The sequence below is a fragment of the Pelobates fuscus genome, chromosome 6 (genome assembly GCF_036172605.1).
Source record: "Pelobates fuscus isolate aPelFus1 chromosome 6, aPelFus1.pri, whole genome shotgun sequence".
Lineage (NCBI taxonomy): Eukaryota > Metazoa > Chordata > Amphibia > Anura > Pelobatidae > Pelobates > Pelobates fuscus.
In genome coordinates, this window is record NC_086322.1 from 72,872,676 (window position 1) to 72,890,646 (window position 17,971).

General features: G+C 46.1%; 1 protein-coding gene across 1 annotated transcript in view; it reads left to right on the top strand.

The window, feature by feature from the left end:
* Window positions 1-1,205: 1,205 nt before the first annotated feature.
* Window positions 1,206-17,971, top strand: part of TBC1D19 (TBC1 domain family member 19) — a 161,580-nt gene continuing 144,814 nt past the window's right edge. The window contains exon 1 of the mRNA XM_063459906.1: window positions 1,206-1,366. Coding sequence (XP_063315976.1) covers window positions 1,268-1,366 — 99 coding nt within the window. The 5' untranslated portion in view covers window positions 1,206-1,267. The remainder of the gene's footprint in view (window positions 1,367-17,971) is intronic.

Here is a 17,971-nt window from a genome sequence, read left to right on the forward strand (position 1 = left end):
TGTAGCAGGGGGACCCGGAGAAAAATAGTGACCGACCGCACAGCAGGACAGTGAGTGATGCGAGTGATCGCTCAAAATGGCCGCCGCACGTGGAAGAGTGCGCTCGCGGACAGGCTCCCGGTGGGGGAAGGGGCGCGTGCACCTACCCGCGCAGGCAGCCCGTGAGAGGGGAGTGAGTACACCCAGCCGCGGTCGCAAGGAGAAAGGACCGCCGCGGCAGAGGGTAGCGCTGGGAAGCGCACAAATGCAAACCGGGTCGGGAGGGAGGGGGAAAGAGCCCGCGGCCGCGGGCAAAGTCCCAGGGGAACACCCAAGCACACCAACGATGCAGGTTACAAGTAAATACCAATTACAATTAAGAAGTAAAGTAATCACAGCAAGAAGCAAATAACAGTAATCACAAGTAAATATCATAAATATAATGCAATGAGTAGGAGAGCTCAAGTAAGATACTTAGCTGTCTGAGGAAGCAGCAAAGAAAGAGGAGGATAGTGGGAGACACAGGCCTTATATAGTCACTTCCTCTGTTATACTATTGGTTGCCTGTGTACTTATACAGTTTTTTCCTTTCAGTTTGATAATATTTATATTCCTCTATCTTTGCTGCTGAGGAAATAAAGAAAGAGTTATGCATAATATGAGCCTCCGTGTCTTTAATAAAATTTCCAGTGTGTTTTTTTTTTGTTTTTTATAATTTATATTTCAAGGTGAAATTTCCAGAGAAGTGCCAGTTCCCTTTTAATGGAAATGTAATTATTTTGTACATGGAAATGCACATTTCTCTATGGGTTCCGCCTTTATTTGTTTTATTGCATAATGTTAACACATTTTTGTTAACACATTGTTCTAATCATTTTAAAAAGGCACACACGTGTACCTAAATATCAGATATAAATTGTTGTTTGGGTTAGCTAAAAATAAATACCTTTTAAATCTATAATATATATTATAAACAATATTATAAAAAGGGTTTGAAATTAATACTGTAGCCTTACTTAAATAATGTAAAATATATAAAGGCTAAGTTATAGTTGAATTAAACGGTTTTGTAAGAATATCTGCGACTTTCATATAATTTTATTCTGATTTTGAGTCTCAGTTCATATTTGACATTAGTTCCAGCTAAGGCAGCTGTCTGAACAGTGATCGCCTTTAGTTACCCGGAACCTTTGTGCGTGTTCTTTGTTTCCGGGGGTTCCTATACTGAATGCACTGAAAGCTTGGTTGCTTGGATACCGCTGGAGAGCCGGTGTTTGCTGCGGTCAAGATGCTGGGGGAAGAGGAGGAATTGTCCGTGAGCATCGCCCATATAGTGCAAAGACTGAAGGGGTCCAGACTGCACTGCCAGCTGGAGAGGGAGGCTCGGGTAAGGCACGGGCTGGAGGGGACACGAAGGTTTGGAGAAGGGAAGGGCTAGAATGGAAGAAGGAGGCTCGGCTCAATGAAGGGCTGAGTTGGGGGAGGAGGCTCGGGTAAATGAAGGGCTGGGTTGGGGGGAGGAGGCTCGGCTCAATGAAGGGCTGGGTTGGGGGAGGACGCTCGGCTCAATGAAGGGCTGGGTTGGGGGTAGGAGGCTCGGGTAAATGAAGGGCTGGGGGAGGAGGCTCGGGTAAATGAAGGGCTGGGTTGGGGGAGGAGGCTCGGGTAAAGGGAGGGCTGAAAGGCAATAGGAGGTTTGAATAAGACATGGGCTGAGAGCAGCCACAGAGCTGTGCAGTGCTGGGGGTGTGATCAGGATTGACTACCTGTGACAGGGATAGAGGTGTGATCTGGGTAGACTCACACATTGTTATTATTAATATTATTATTTATATAGCGCCAACAAATTCCGCAGCGCTTTTCAGTGGGTGAATGAACAAACATGTAGTTGTAACCAGACAAGAGGGGTTAAAGGGACTCTCCAGTGCCAGGAAAACAAACAGTTTTCCTGGCACTGCAGATCCCCTGTCCCTACCACCCCCCAACCCATATTGCTGAAGGGGTTAAAACCCCTTCAGTGACTTAACTGTATCCAGCCCCGATGTCCCTCGGCGCTGGTTCAGGGTCCGCCCACGCTCCTCCTCCACCGTATTACGTCATCCAGCGGGGGAGACCTATTGAGCATGCACGGCCACCGGTGGGGGAGACCTACTTCACCATAGTAAAGCATTGAAAAATGCGTTCAATGCTTTCCTATGGGGATTTCAGCGACGCTCGAGGTCCTCACATAGCGTGAGGACATGCAGCGACGCTATAGCACACTTTTCACGTGCTATAAACACAGAAGTGCCCTCTAGTGGCTGTCTAGTAGAAGGAAGGATAGGAAGGATTTGCAACCCTCTGGAGTTTGCCGGACAAGTGAGCTGAATATTTATTAAAATCTCTAAGAAATTTGAATGCCAAAAATTAAGGCAAAAAAAGCCAAGCTGTGACTGTATATTATTTATATTTTATTATATTATTATCGTTATTATTTTTGGCATTTATATAGTGCCAACTTATTCCACAGAACTTTACAATATCATAAAAGGAAATTTAGCAATAAATTAGATAATTACAAAATGTTACAGGAACAGTAGGTTGATGAGGATCCTGCTTAAAGGACCACTATAGTGCCAGGAAAACATACTCGTTTTCCTGGCACTATAGTGCCCTGAGGGTGCCCCCACCCTCAGGGACCCCCTCCCGCCGGGCTCTGGGGAGAGTAAAGGGTTAAAACTTACCTTTATTCCAGCGCCGGGCGGGGAGCTCTCCTCCTCCTCTCCGCCTCCGATCCTCCCTTTCGGCTGAATGCGCATGCGCGGCAAGAGCTGCACGCGCATTCAGCCGGTCTCATAGGAAAGCATTTACAATGCTTTCCTATGGACGCTTGCGTGCTCTCACTGTGATTTTCACAGTGAGAATCACGCAAGCGCCTCTAGCGGCTGTCAGTGAGACAGCCACTAGAGGATTTGGAGGCTGGATTAACCCTATTATAAACATAGCAGTTTCTCTGAAACTGCTATGTTTATAAAAAAAAAAGGGTTAATCCTAGAGGGACCTGGCACCCAGACCACTTCATTAAGCTGAAGTGGTCTGGTTGCCTAGAGTGGTCCTTTAAATGAGCTAACTGTCTAGAGGAGGTAAAGTAAAAAAAAAAAAAAAAAATAGAAAGGGCGAGCAACCAAACAACATGGTGGTAGTGAAGCAGCACTGGAGGTGAGAGTGGAGTGCGGCCCTTTAGGAGAGAGCAAGTGACAGGTATGTGAGATGTGAGAGTCTGATGGGGGTAAGCAGGCTGTTCCAAAGGAAAGTAGCCGCCTGCGAGAAGTTCTGCAAGTGTGAGTTAGCAGTAAGGGTGCGAGCAGCGGACAGGAGAAGGTCACCAGCAGAGTGGAGAAAATGAGAAGGGGCGTACCTCTGAATTAGTGAATAAATACAATAGGGGCTAAAGTAGCTTTTTTTTTTTGGTAAGGTTTAGTATTTTGAATTGACTCCTTTAGGATACAAGAAGCCAATGTAAGGATTAACAGACGTGCAAGGTGTGAGAGGAGCGACTGAAGGGAAGAATCAGCCTGGCAGCAGCATTCCTTATAGACTGAAGCATGGCAGTACGGCTTTTGGGGAGACCAATTAAGAGAGAATTACAGTAATCCATTTAATTACTAGGGCTTGAACAAACTCCTTAGCATCTTGCGTAAGAAAGGGGCGGATGCGGGAGGACCTAAAATCAGAGATGGTAGAAAGGCAAGCAGTGACAAGGGGGGAAAGAGATCAGGGGAGGAGATGCATATCTTGGTGTTATCGGCATACAGGTGGTTATGGAATCCAAATTTATTAATACGTTTGCTAAGAGAGGCAGTATAAAGTGAAAACAGAAGGGGACCGAGAGCTGAACGCGCATTCATTCTCCTTGCCAGACAGCTTAAAAAATTGTTCTGTGTAGTCTTTTTATAAGGAAGTTTGCATTTGCATTCAGAATGTGACTTTGTGGTTCCACTGCAGACCGTCACACCTAATCAGTTGATGCTCACAGCCTGTCAGTAGCTTCACATTCGGAAAACTATGTGAGAAAGTGTGATGCTCTCAGCTTATCCCCTGCATCTAGTCTGAAGATCCCTCATTGAAGTCTTGGACTTAACAAGAAAATGGGGATTGAGCTGACAGACTCATTTAGGGTTAAACTGTTAGTAAATGGTTTAACCCCTTAAGATAAGATGGTGCCCTTATGGCGCTTCAGCCAACATAGCAACTTCATTGAGGTTAAGCCATTATGGTGCCTTGATTGTTCCTTTTAAACAAATTGTGGAGACAAAATAGAAGCAGAAAGAAAAAAATAGAATATTCTGTTCATCATAAAGAAGCACATATAAGCGTTTCTTTCAGCAAAACATATTGTCTTACTCCTATCAGGGATATGGAGAAAAAGCCAGAATTAGAGACCAGCATTGTAGTTGCCAACATTTGAAAAATAATTTCCAGGGACACTTTGCAGCACAGCTATCAATTACTACCTTGAACATTTACCACACCCACTGCCGCAAAGCTCCACCCACTATGTCCAACCCACATAATTAATCTCTGCTTACTTATAGTGCAGATTACAGGGCCTACTCAATAAAGAGAGAATTACAGGGAATTGAGATGGTAATTTTAAATTTAAGGCCAAAGTAACAGAGTTGGAAAAATTCTCCCATTCAGCTGCACTATTTCCACCTAAAGTTTGAAATTCCCATCACAATTCCCTGCAATTCTCTCTTTATTGAGTAGATCTTTATAACACCAAGTTCCCACCAACAGTACCATGCATCCTTGGTGTGTGATAGATACATTTGCAGCACAGCATCTAAATCAGGCAGGTACATCTTATCACTTTAAAATGTGAGTTGGGTATCAATGGGGACACTGTCAGTACAAATATAGAAAGACCTTGTGCAAATGTGCTTCAGTCAGAGCTGTGTCTTCCCCATAGAACATACATTAGTTCACAAAAATAATTATATTGGGGAGTGAATAAAGTAAAAAAAAAAAAAAGCTGGAAATAGAAAATGAAAGATATAGAAGGAAAATTTACAGAATGGAATTAAAGAGAGAAATGGGAGCAAAAGGAAAACATATGCACAGATTCCATTAGCCCCTTTTCATGCCACCAATTAAACATGTTTAATGTCTCAGATTGAGGCTTCTGTCACCACTCCACTGCTTCTGATTCTTCTAGTTCTTGGAGTCTGCAGGTATTATACAGAGAGCAGCACTATACAGGGAGCACTGAGTGAGTGTCCCAGTATATTATACACAGACCTGCACTATACAGGGAGCCCTGAGTGTCCTTTTATATTATACACACAGACCTGTATTATACAGAGAGCAGCACTATACAGGGAGCACTGACTGTCCCAGAATATTATACACAGACCTGCACTTTACAGGGAGCCCTGAGTGTCCTTTTATATTATACACACAGACCTGTATTATACAAAGAGCAGCACTATACAGGGAGCACTGACTGTCCCACTATATTATACACACAGACAGGACCGGCGCATCCATAAGGCAGCACAAGTGGCCGCCCTAGGGCGCCAGAGCAGGGGCGTGCAAAAATCACCCCCTACATTTTCACAGACCCCTGCATCTGACTATATATGACTATAAGACTGTGTATGTCTGTGTCTGTATGACAGTGTCTGAATATCTGTGTGTATGTGTGTTTGTATGACCTACTTGTATGTGTAGATTGGTATGACTGTGTGCCGGTATGACTGTGTTTGTTTGATTGTATCCCTGCATATCTCTGTGACTGTATGGCTGTGTGTTGCTATATATCTATGTCTATTAGGCATGGGGAAAGAAGACACACAAAGGGCCCTGGGCAGAAGGGACACACAAAACAGACTGAGGGGAGACAGCCACAGAAAGGGGCTGCAGGAAAGAAAGAGGAGTTGGGGAGGAGAAACAGATACACAAGGGGAGTTGTAATAGACACACAAGAGGGTGCAAGACATAGTAAAGGAGGGATAAAATACACTAAAGAGGGTAAGAAATTCATCTTTGCCTCTGTAGCCAAAACTCCTTGCACCGGTCCTGCACACAGACCTGTATTATACAGAGAGCAGCACTATACAGGGAGCACTGACTGTATAATTGCATGATTTTGCTATTACATGACGAAAAGTCATGATTTTATTAAAGACACGGAGGCGAGTATTGCATAACCCTTTCTTTACTGTCCACCAATAGCAGCAAAGAATACAAATATATTGAAAAAATGAAGAACATACATTAACATAGGCCCCTCCCCGCTCAGGTCCCGGTATATTAGGCAGCACTTCCCTTCCATAACCCTCTTTCTGAAGATGTGACTTAGTAACAATGTCCGAACAAGAACGAAAACATAGTCCAGTAGTCCAAATAAGAGATTCTCATAACAGGGAAGCACGACCAGATGAGCTGTAGGACCAGAGATTTGCAGCGGGAAGAGTCCATTCAACTTGGAGAACAGCATGCCATCTTGTTGGATTAGGCTGTGAAAACATAAAGAGACAGGAGCCGAGAGGTTAAGATCGATAATTGTAACTATTGTCAGGTACCAACTGAGGAGAAAAATTCCAAATAAATACAAACCCACATCTTAGTGTGATTAGTAAGCCTATCAAAACATAAACTTATCCTTGAGACATGGCCCCACTTACCGTACCCAAATCTTCCATGTGACTCGTTGCAACCTACGAAATAAGGGGTGGGGAGACATGAATAATAAACGCGGGTGGGACAATACTCGCCTCCGTGTCTTTAATAAAATCATGACTTTTCGTCATGTAATAGCAAAATCATGCAATTTTATAACAAGACACGGAGGCTCATATTGCAAGTTTAAAGCTGATTAACTACGGCCGTAAAAGAATGTGGGGCCTCATAATATCTTCCAGACGAGCCCCTGCAGTCATCATCGAGGATGCTGAGGCTCCCCGGACCGAATGGGCGCCGAAGATCGTGGTATCGATGCCTGCCTGATCCAATAACCATCGCACCCATCGTGACAGTGTGGTGCTAGAGACCGGACGGAAAGGTGGCCGAAAGGATAGGAACAGCTGTGGGGATACCTGTGAACGATGACATCTGGTACGATCTTCGTATTCGCGAAGGCAAGCCACTGGACATAACGCTGGAGAGGTAGGAAAAGCGGGGTAGGACACTGACTTGATAGAGGTTTTTGTCCGGCGACTAATGTTGAACGTGACCCCGTCCGGGGTGTACGACTTGGCATCGAAGTCCAGGGCTCTAACGTCCGAAACTCTCTTGCAGGATACGAGACAGAGCAGGCCGACCAATTTGGCAGAAAGTTGCTTCAGGGAGAGCGCTGAGTTAGCGGGCCACGACGAGATAAAGGATAGGACAATGGACACATCCCATGACGTGGAGTAGCGAGGTCTGGGTGGTCTGGAGAAGCGTGAGCCCCGAAGGAGCCGGCACACCAAGTGATGTTGACCCGCCGGGCATCCATCGAAACCTTGATGAATTGCCGAGATGGCTGACCTGTAAAGGTTGATAGTCCTGTAAGCCTTCCCCGCCTCGAAGAGGGACGTCAAAAATTGCAGAACCATGGTTACAGGGGCCGAAACGGGATCCACGTCCCTAGCCATGCACCAGCCAGTCCAAGCTCGCCAAGCTGACCCATAGGCTCGTCTAGTTCCTGGGGCCCATGCTTCCGCCAACAGGCGTCTAGTTGTGTCCGAAACTCCTTGGATTTCCCAGGGTCCCCGGAGATCCGCCATGCCAGGAGTGGGAGGGAGCCGTCCAAGCGGAGTGGGTGACACCGTCCCGTCGGGTCTAGCAGCAGATTGTGGTGTGGCGGTAGCAACCGTGGGTAGTCCAACGTCATCTCGAGAATCTGGGGGAACCAAGATTGGGTGTCCCAGAATGGGGTTACCATGACTAGTTCTGCCCGGTGTCTGCGGGTCTGAAGGAGGGAGCGTGGAATCATGGAAAACGGTGGAAAGGCATATAGGAGGTCCCTGCTCCAGTCTTGCAGGAAGGCGTCTACTGCCTCCGCCATCGGGTCTGGCCTCCAGCTGAAGAATCGAGATAGCTGGGTGTTGAGTCGGGAAGCGAAGAGGTCGATAGAAAAGGGACCCCAGAGAGATGATAAACTGGAGAACACCTCCGTGTCCAACTTCCAGTCGCTGGAGTCTGAGAGATAACGTGACCCCCAGTCTGCTTGGACGTTGTGCAGACCAGGTAGATACTCCGCGTGAACCATCAGGTTCCGTTCCAGGCAGAATTCCCAAAAGTCCTTCGCCAGGGTGGCCAACACTGCTGATTGTGTACCCCCCAGATGGTTGACATATCTCACCGCCGAGACGTTGTCCATTCGTAGACGGATGCAGGTTAGGGCTCTGTCCCTCGCGAAGCTGCGGATGGCGAAGGAGCCTGCCAGAAGTTCCAGTGCGTTGATGTGTAGCCGTGACTCGGCTGCCGACCAACGACCCCCTGTAGATATCCCGTCGCAATGGGCCCCCCATCCGTGGAGGCTTGCATCGGAATCGATTGTGAATTCCGGTTGCGGGCCGAAGATCGCCTTGCCGTTCCATGCAGAGAGGTTGAGAATCCACCAACGCAATTCGTCTTTCGTTTCGGTGTCCAGGGACACTAGGTCTGCGTAAGACGCACCGGTTCTCAGATGTGCGATCTTCAGGCGCTGCAGTGCCCGGTAGTGGAGTGGGCCCGGGAACACTGCCTGTATAGATGAGGCCAGTAGGCCAATGAGCCGTGCCAGCTGTCGCAGGGTGAGTTGGGGCCGAACTAGAGCTCTGCGTAACTCCTTGCGTATGGTGAGAATCTTGGACCTTGGCAGGCTCAGAGTCGCCTCCTTTGAGTCCACGAGGAATCCTAGGAATTCCATTTGCGTGGCGGGGGTTAGGCATGACTTTTCCCAATTGATAACGAAGCCCAAGCGGGAGAGGAGGTCTATGGCCAGCCGTAGGTGGGCAAGGAGAGTGGAGCGATCTTGGGCCATAAGGAGTATGTCGTCTAGGTATACGATTAGACGAACTCCCCGGCTGCGTAGCCATGCCATGACAGGACGTAGTAGCTTTGTGAAGCACCACGGTGCCGAGGAGAGGCCGAAGGGTAGGCATGTAAACCGCCAAGTCTCTCGTTGCCATTGGAAGCGTAGGAGGTCTCGGGAGTCCGGGGCAATAGGCACCGTCAAGTATGCATCCTTGAGGTCTAGTTTTGCTAGCCAGTCTCCGTGAAGGAGAAGGTCCCGTAATAGGTGAATACCTTCCATCTTGAAATGGCGGTATCGGACTATGGCATTGAGGGGGCGTAGATTTATGACAGGCCTCAATTGTCCGCCTTTCTTTTCCACAAGGAAAATATTGCTTATGACCCCTGTGGGTTCGGGAGGAGCTTTTTCTATAGCCCTTTTGGTAAGAAGGGTGGAAAGCTCCATGTCGATCCGTCTGCGATCCTGGAGTGAAAAGCAGATCGGTCGAGGAGGGGGAATGTGTACGATGTTGTCTATCAGTTCTATGTGAAACCCTCGAATGGTAGTCAGTACCCAGGGGTCTGAGGTAATTTGTGACCAAGCTGGCAAAAAATGTCGGAGTCTGCCCCCTACACAAACATGAGAAAAAACATGAGGCTTGAGGTAACTCACCGTAGGGTCGTCTCGAACCAGGTTGTCCTCGGAAGCCTCTAGATCGCCACGGACGTCCACGAGATGGGAAGAAGGAGGGGCGGGTGTTAGCCTCCTGGTAGTGGGAGCGTTGGTGAAAAGAGCCTCGTCCCGTGCCACGGGATTGGACATAGTTCCGGCCGGACAGACGGCTCCTGGATCTGCCGGCCCTGGTAGAGACCCGTCCCTGGAAAACTCGCCTCATAGAGGATTGAGCCTTATCCAGGGCAGTAAATGCCCCAACAAAACGCCCCAAGTCTTTTATAAAGGAATCGCCGAAGAGGAGGCCTTGGGCGTCCTTACCGGCTTCTGTTAGGGCGAGGTTCGCCAATTTGGGCTCTATCTTAAATAAGAGCCTTACGTCTCTCAATAGATAAAGAGAAGTTAACATTCCCTGCAATACAGATTGCTCTCTGGACCCAACCACGTAGGTCTTCAGGGTCAACCATGCGGTTTTCCGCTCTGGCGTCTTCCGCCAAATCAAAAAGTTTAGCCAAAGGGCCAAATATGTCCAAGTGCTTATCCTGGCAGGATTTCAAGGCGGATTCAAGCCCTTTACGGGGGTTCCAGCCTAGCTTGGTAAGGAATTGGGTCATCTTGGGGTCTACCTCTGGAGTGTCGCAAACTTTGTTAGGCACAACAGGCCTTGGACACTCTGCCCTCATTTTGTTGCGTGCCGCTTTACTAAGTGGGTGTCGCACCCACTTCTCTAAATATGTGGCAACGTGGTCAGCCGGGAGCCACTCTGCCGATCTCGGATGGTGTAAATCATCCGGGTCGAAGAGTGGAACGCCCGACGGGTCCACAAGGGCGGACTCCGCGGTCGCGGAGTGCCTAGTCCCTGGTTCGCCTCCGGACATCTCTGCCTGGGCAGAGGGAAGGAGGTCAAAACCTGAATGAGCGGTATCCGCTTCGGAGTCGCTATCAGACTCAATCTTAGCCTCCTCACTTGACCCGATTTCTGAGGCGGAGTCGCTCTCTACCTGTGCTCTGGCACATTTCCATAGCCGCGCCCGTTCTGCCTGGCGCGGAAAGGCTCTCTTGCGTGGTTGTGACACGCTTTCAGGGGCGACCGAAGGTACGCCAGTCATGGTGTTTCTGGAGGCAGAGGGACCTTTAGATTTGTGGGTAGCTTTCCTGGGTAAATCTCCCGGTGGGTCCACAGGAGGACGCGGTTGAGGCGTCGTGGAGCCCGAGTAGCGCTCGTCCAAAGGACGTGGCTGGAGGGCCTGGGAAATGGTGTGGGAGAGAGTAGAGGACATGGACCCCATGGCTGCCATAATGGCGTCTGTCACTGAGCGCTGTAGCGCTAAGAACTGAGTCCCATCTGAGTGGGTAGTTCTATCGGAGTGAGTAGGTGAATTACCTGAGGTGACAGGGCCTTCTCCCCTGTCGAGTGGAGTATCAGACTCCCCAGAGGGAGGTGAACCAGAGTTTAGTCTGGGTTTAGGCATTTTAGATAGAGTGAATCAATAAATCTAAAGAAAAAACTGACAAGGAACAGTTTGGAACTGACAAAATGCGAAACTGCCGAATGGGTCGTTTGCAAGAAACAGGCGAACGCGGCAAAACAGTCGAATGGCCTAAACTGCCGAACGGTGATAGCGATGAGAGTGCACTATGAAAGACAGTTTAGAGAAAAATGTGCGCATGATGGCGCCGATGCGGGAAAGCAATGAAGGAAGCGAAGAAACGGGGAGTAAGAGAAGACAGAGAGGTCTGGACCCTGGGTACAAAACACAACTACCAAGTGTAGTAGAGGTGAAATACCATAAAAGTAAGAATCAATAAGGTAATCAGGATAGAAAAAATGATAATACAAAATATTAATAAAATATTAATAAAATATATAAAATACCAATAAAATAATAATAACAATAATAACCATAACGATAGTTAACGGTTATAAAGAAAAAACAACTAATACTGATAATATAAATATATCAATAAATGTAAAATAGTATTGAAAGAAGTGACATGTACTTATCTTTGATCGGAGCAGCAAAGAAAGAGGGTTATGGAAGGGAAGTGCTGCCTAATATACCGGGACCTGAGCGGGGAGGGGCCTATGTTAATGTATGTTCTTCATTTTTTCAATATATTTGTATTCTTTGCTGCTATTGGTGGACAGTAAAGAAAGGGTTATGCAATATGAGCCTCCGTGTCTTGTTATAAAATACAGGTTTATGTGTGTATAATATCCTGGGACATAGAGCAGCATTATACAGGAAGCAACACTATACAGGGAGCACTGACTGAACCAGGATATTATGCACAGAGACCTGTATTATCGATAAATTATCGATAAAATTAAACTTATATTTATTGGTATCTCCAACAAATGCAATACATACAATACATACACACAGACTGATGAATACAAGCCCACATAGACTGCTAAATACACGCACACAGCAACTGCTAAATACACACACATACTGTGGAGTACACACACACAGACTGCTGAATGCAGATAGGCTGCTGAATACATGCATACACACAGTACACTGAATATACACACACACACACACACACACAGACTGCTGAATACATACACAAATCATACACAGACTGCTGAATGCATACAGACTGCTAAATACACACGCTGCTTAACACACAGAGAGACTGCTGAATACACACAGGCTACTTTATATATGCACAAACACACACACAGATTGCTGAATACACAAACACTGCTGAATACACACACAGACTGTTGAACGCACACACAGTCAGACTGCTAAATGCACAAAGGGTGCTGAATACACACACACACACACAGTGCATACACACATACACACAGACTGCTGAATACGCAGACTGCTGAATATACACAGACTGCAGTGAGGGGTGCAGGGTATGGGGTTTTGTTTAGGGGTGCAGTGAGTGAAGAGTGCTGTGTGTGTGCATGCGCGCAAGGGATGCTGAGTGTGTGTCAGGGGGGCAGGGTGTGTGTGAAAGAGGTTCTGTGTGTGTGTGTGTGTGTGTGTGTGTGGGGGGTGCTGTGCCCTGGTGGTATGGTGGCGGTGAGTTGTCACAGGCTCACTACAGAAAAGCTCACATACACCCCCACACACACACACACACCCACACACACACACACACAAAAGGCTGATTATATAAAGCCTGCCTGGCACTGGAGGCTGTTGCTGGGAGGTCAGGTAGCCATTTTCTGAAGCAAGGTCTCCTGCTTAATTTGGGGGCAGAGTTTGATAGTGGGAGATGGAGCTTGCATGCATGGGTGGGGCTTACGGTGTGGGGGCGAGGCCTGCATCCTCGAGGCAGAGCAGCAACCAGCCTGTTTGCCGGGGAAGCTGCTGTGAAATCGGAAGGAAGACTGTCAGTGCTCCCTCCGGCCCCCAGCACCTCTCTATAGCACACAGCATCTCCCAGCAGCCCTGTCCTGAATTCCTTTGGACTGTAACAGCCTGTTAGAGTCCGAGGGAAAACAATAAAAGCACATGGCCCTGCAAGTTGCTGCGACTGTCCCTGGTGAGTAAATTGCCTGGGACAGACTCCAGCTTGCCGGGACTGTCCCGGCTAAACGGGACAGTTGGTAACTATGATGCCAGTCCAGAAGGCATTCCACTAAAAAGTTCTGTTTACAGGCGCTTCTAGTTAGAGGTGTTCTGCATATGTCTGGATAAGTTCTAATTCACTATCTTACTTAATAGGTAAAAGTCTGGATTTTCAGATTTTTCAGGCCCTCTAAGGAAATATTTAGCTTAGTGGGTTTAGAGTCAATTTTTAAGGGAATTCCATGAGAATACAAGAATGGAAAATCTTTGAGACACCAGCTGCAGCATAGGGAGCACATATGCATATGTGCTCCAACTGTTCAAAGCTATTGGATCCAGAAAATCAACATGAATCTTCATGTTACAGAGAGCTGAAGATGGATTGGAGAAGTCTGGGGAAATTTGTGTACCAAATTCAAGGTCTGGATGGTAAAATCCAGTCAGGCAACATGTCAGTTTACTACCTAAACTGACAAGGGTGTACAAGAGCACATCATCTAGCAAAAGTCAGTGCAATCATCAGCTAGTTGGAAAATCATTTGCATTCCCTATCAGACAGTTAAATAAAAGGAGCAAACATACTGAGCAGAGTTATATATGGTCAGTAACAGACTATGCACAGAAGACATCAACTTGACAATGCCAGAAGAGAACGCAAAGACAGTCACACTCTGATTGCTTACCATCCTAGACTAATCAGAAGTGTTGTTCCAATGGCCACTTTATGGAAATACAAACTAACATGCTTTTTCCCTCCTGTAGCCTGGTCCTAGTAGAGACTATTTATTTATTTTTTGCCTGAAAAGAGTATAATTTCCATTCTTCTTCAAATGTGAACAGAACACATTTGGGACATCCTCTTTCCACTTAGAGTTAATCAGGCAGGGAGCTCTTACAAGATTTGAAAATGTTCACTCTTGCTGCCTGCCATCTAAATTAGAATTTGATAGCTAGAGGATTACAGGAAGATGGGATGTCAGTTTTTATGCAAGCCAAGATATTTTCTGCATGAAGAGTAGAGTGAGGGGAAAAAAGTATTTGATCCCCTGCTGATTTTGAATGTTTGCCCACTGACAAAGAAATGCTCAGTCTATAATTTTAATGGTAGGTGTATTTAAACAGTGAGAGACACAGAAAAAATAAATCCAGAAAAACGCATGTCAAAGTTATAAATTGATTTGCATGTCAATGAGCGAAATACGTGTTTGATCTCCTATCAATCAGCAATATTTCTGGCTCCCAGGTGTCTTTTATACAGGTAATGAGCTGAGATTAGGAGCACTCCCTTTAAGACAGTGCTCCTAATCTCAGCTCGTTACCTGTATAAAAGACACATGTCCACAGAAGCAATCAATCAGATTCCAAACTCTCCACCATGGCCAAGACCAAAGAGCTGTCCAAGGATGTCAGGGGAAAGATTGTAGACCTACACAAGGCTGGGATGGGCTACAAGACCATCGCCAAGCAGCTTGGTGAGAAGGTAACAACAGTTGGTGCGATTTATTCGCAAATAAAAGAAACACAAAATAACAGTCTCCCTCAGTCTTGTGCTCCATGCAAAATCTCACCTCGTGAAGTTTCAATGATCATGAGAACGGTGAGGAATCAGCCAAGAACTACACGGGAGGATCTGTTTAATGATCTCAAGTCAACTGGGACCATAGTCACCAAGAAAACAATTGATAACACACTACGCTGTGAAGGACTGAAATCCTGCAGTGCCTGCAAGTTCCGCCTGCTCAAGAAAGCACATGTACATTCCCTTCTGAAATTTGCCAATGGACATCTGAATGATTCAAAGGAGAACTGGGTGAAAGTGTGGTCAAATGAGACCAAAACTGAGCTCTTTGGCATCAAGTCAACTCGCCGTGTTTGGAGGAGGAGGAATGCTTCCTATCACCCCAGGAACACCATCCCCACCGTCAAACCTGGAGGTGTAAACATTTATGCTTTGGGGTGTTTTTCTGCTAAGGGGACAGGACAACTGCACCGCATCAAAGGGACGATAGACAGGGCAATGTACTGTCAAATCTTGGGTGAGAACCTCCTTCCCTCAGCCAGGGCATTGAAAATGGGTCGTGGATAAGATGTGTCTTAAAGAAATTGCACAACGAGGACTCATCACTATTATATATGCACACCTCTGCTCAGAAACACGAGAATGGGGAACCCTAACATACACAGATGCATGGGAACGAGACTTGGGGGAGGTGCTGGAGGGAGTGGAATGGAGGGAAATATGGGAGGCCAACACCTCGGTATCCATGTGTGTCACCCACCAGGAACAGGCGTATAAAACTATGTTTCGGTGGTATACCACACCTGCTAAATTGCACTCTATGAGACAAACACCCACTGACACTTGTTGGAGGGGTTGTGGAATAAAGGGTACTTATGTCCACATGTGGTGGGAATGCCCCCTAGCACACTCCTATTGGTTAACAATACGCCACCTAATAGAAAGGATATTCCACAGAGCGCCGGCCCTGAACCCTTGGACGTACTTACTGAACCGATCGGTTGATGGGTGGACACGGCGGGAACAAAAACTGATCCATAAGATCACTCTAGCAGCAAGGAAAGCAATGGCACAGGTCTGACTACAAACGACACTACCACCCATACAGAGGGTTATATCCAACCTAAAAGAAATACACCTCATGGACAACTTAACCGCTCGATTGAAGGGAACATTACCTAGTTTCGACAAATTATGGGACCCATGGCACAGTAGTGACGTGGTCTGACCCACCCACCCTGACCCAATTGCGTAAAGGGGGGGGAATGACCCAGGACAGAACACAAGTAGCACCCCAGTTAAGTACCGGACATACCACCGCGGACATAGACAACGTATATGGATGCGTTGCACCGCTGCAGGACCCCTTCCCCCCCCCACCCCCTCCCCCTCTCTCCCCCCCCCCTTTTTCCCTGCACTCTTCCTCTACTCAATCTTCTCTTCTGCCCCTTACTCGTATACTTAACTTCCTACTCTTCTTAATTCTTTCTCTATATACTCATGGTGACAACATAAATTAAAATATGCTAAGCAAAAGTAGTTTATAAGCCTACCTGTACACTATATTAAGCCCACGTTCGAGGTCGGCAAATGTGACACATTTATTGATTTTCATTGTTTATTATACATATTAATGATAAAGCGCTTACAAGTTATGTATGATATTATTCAGTTATTGTTTATTTTAAAAAAAAAACCTTGACACGGAGACAAGAGGACTTACAGCTACACAGCTTAAGGTTTATATTATAGAAAAGCACATGCTGGTCAGAACCGTGATTACTTGGGCTTCTGCGAAAGCCATGATCCAACTGTGTGTATCCATGTTGGCAAAAGCCATATTGCAACTGTGTTTTATCTATGTCGGTGAAAGCCGTAATGCAACTGTGTTCACCTAAGTGAAAAATAAAGAAATAAAAAAAAGAAAAAAAAGAAAATGGGTCGTGGATGAGTATTCCAGCATGACATGACCTAAAACACTCAGCCAAGGCAACAAAGGAGTGGCTGAAAAAGAAGCACATTAAGGTCCTGGAGTGGCCTAGCCAGTCTCCAGACCTTAATCCCATAGAAAATCTGTGGCGGGAGCTGAAGGTTCAAGTTGCCAAATGTCAGCCTCGAAACCTTAGAGACTTGCAGTGGGACAAAATCCCTCATGAGATGTGTACAAACCTGGTGGCCAACTACAAGAAATGTCTGACCTCTGTGATTGCCAACAAGGGTTTTGCCACCAAGTACTAAGTTAAAGGGGTTTAAATGCTCATTTCACTCATTGACATGCAAATCAATGTATAACTTTTTTGACATGCGTTTATTGGATTCTTTTTTTGTTATTCTGTCTCTCACTGTTAAAATACACCTTCTATTCAAATTATAGACGAATCATTTCTTTTTCAGTGGGCAAACGTTCAAAATCAGCAGGGGATCAAATACTTTTTTCCCTCCCTGTATGTAATCAAATACGTTCTCTTTGCTAAGCTTTTATTCTCAGCCAATGAGCTGGACCTGCAGGACTTGTTCCAGGAGAGCTAATTAACGTTCTTAGCAGCTTACTGCTTTCATTTCTGACTGTGAGGAGGCAGGAAGTGGCGTCCAGCTGACACCAGGTGAGTTGTTAAATCCTTAGCAACCGGTTTGACTACTAACACTGAGGAGTCGCCAAGGCACTTGTGGTACCATAACTACTACAGCTCATAACCACTAACCACCCACAAAAGCGTAGCAAAGGAGTTAATGGAGAACTGTCACTCCCACGATTTTTATTATTACGTTTACTTCACGTATCATGTATATATTTAACAAATATGTGTTTGTGAGCTGTGTGTTGAGATCCACAGGTATCCTGCAACTGGGTTCTCCCTGAAATCATTGTTCTAAGCTCTGCTGTTTGCACCTGCCAATAAATGTAGAGAAAGTATACAGAAGCAGTGTTTCTTTTTCTACTCCTTATTTGCATTGTGTGCTCTGGCTGTTCCTTGAATGAACTGGCTTGTGGTGTAATTTGCATAACCATTCGTAATTACAATCCTGAAGTTAAAATGAAAAAAGTATAGGAGTGTTTCAATATTTTACTCAATTATGTAATTTTCTGCGACGTGACAGTTTCTCTTCAAAGAGGATTCTTAATGCTATCCCTATAATTAAAGATGTATTAAGGGTTAAAAACCCTTTCTTTCACTTACCTCTTTCCAGCGCTTTTAAGGATGAACCCAATCGTCACAAACGTCATTTAGTCTGTGATTATAAGACTCCTCTGCATAGTACTTATCTTGTACTCATGTACCTTTTTATTTATTGTAGGAT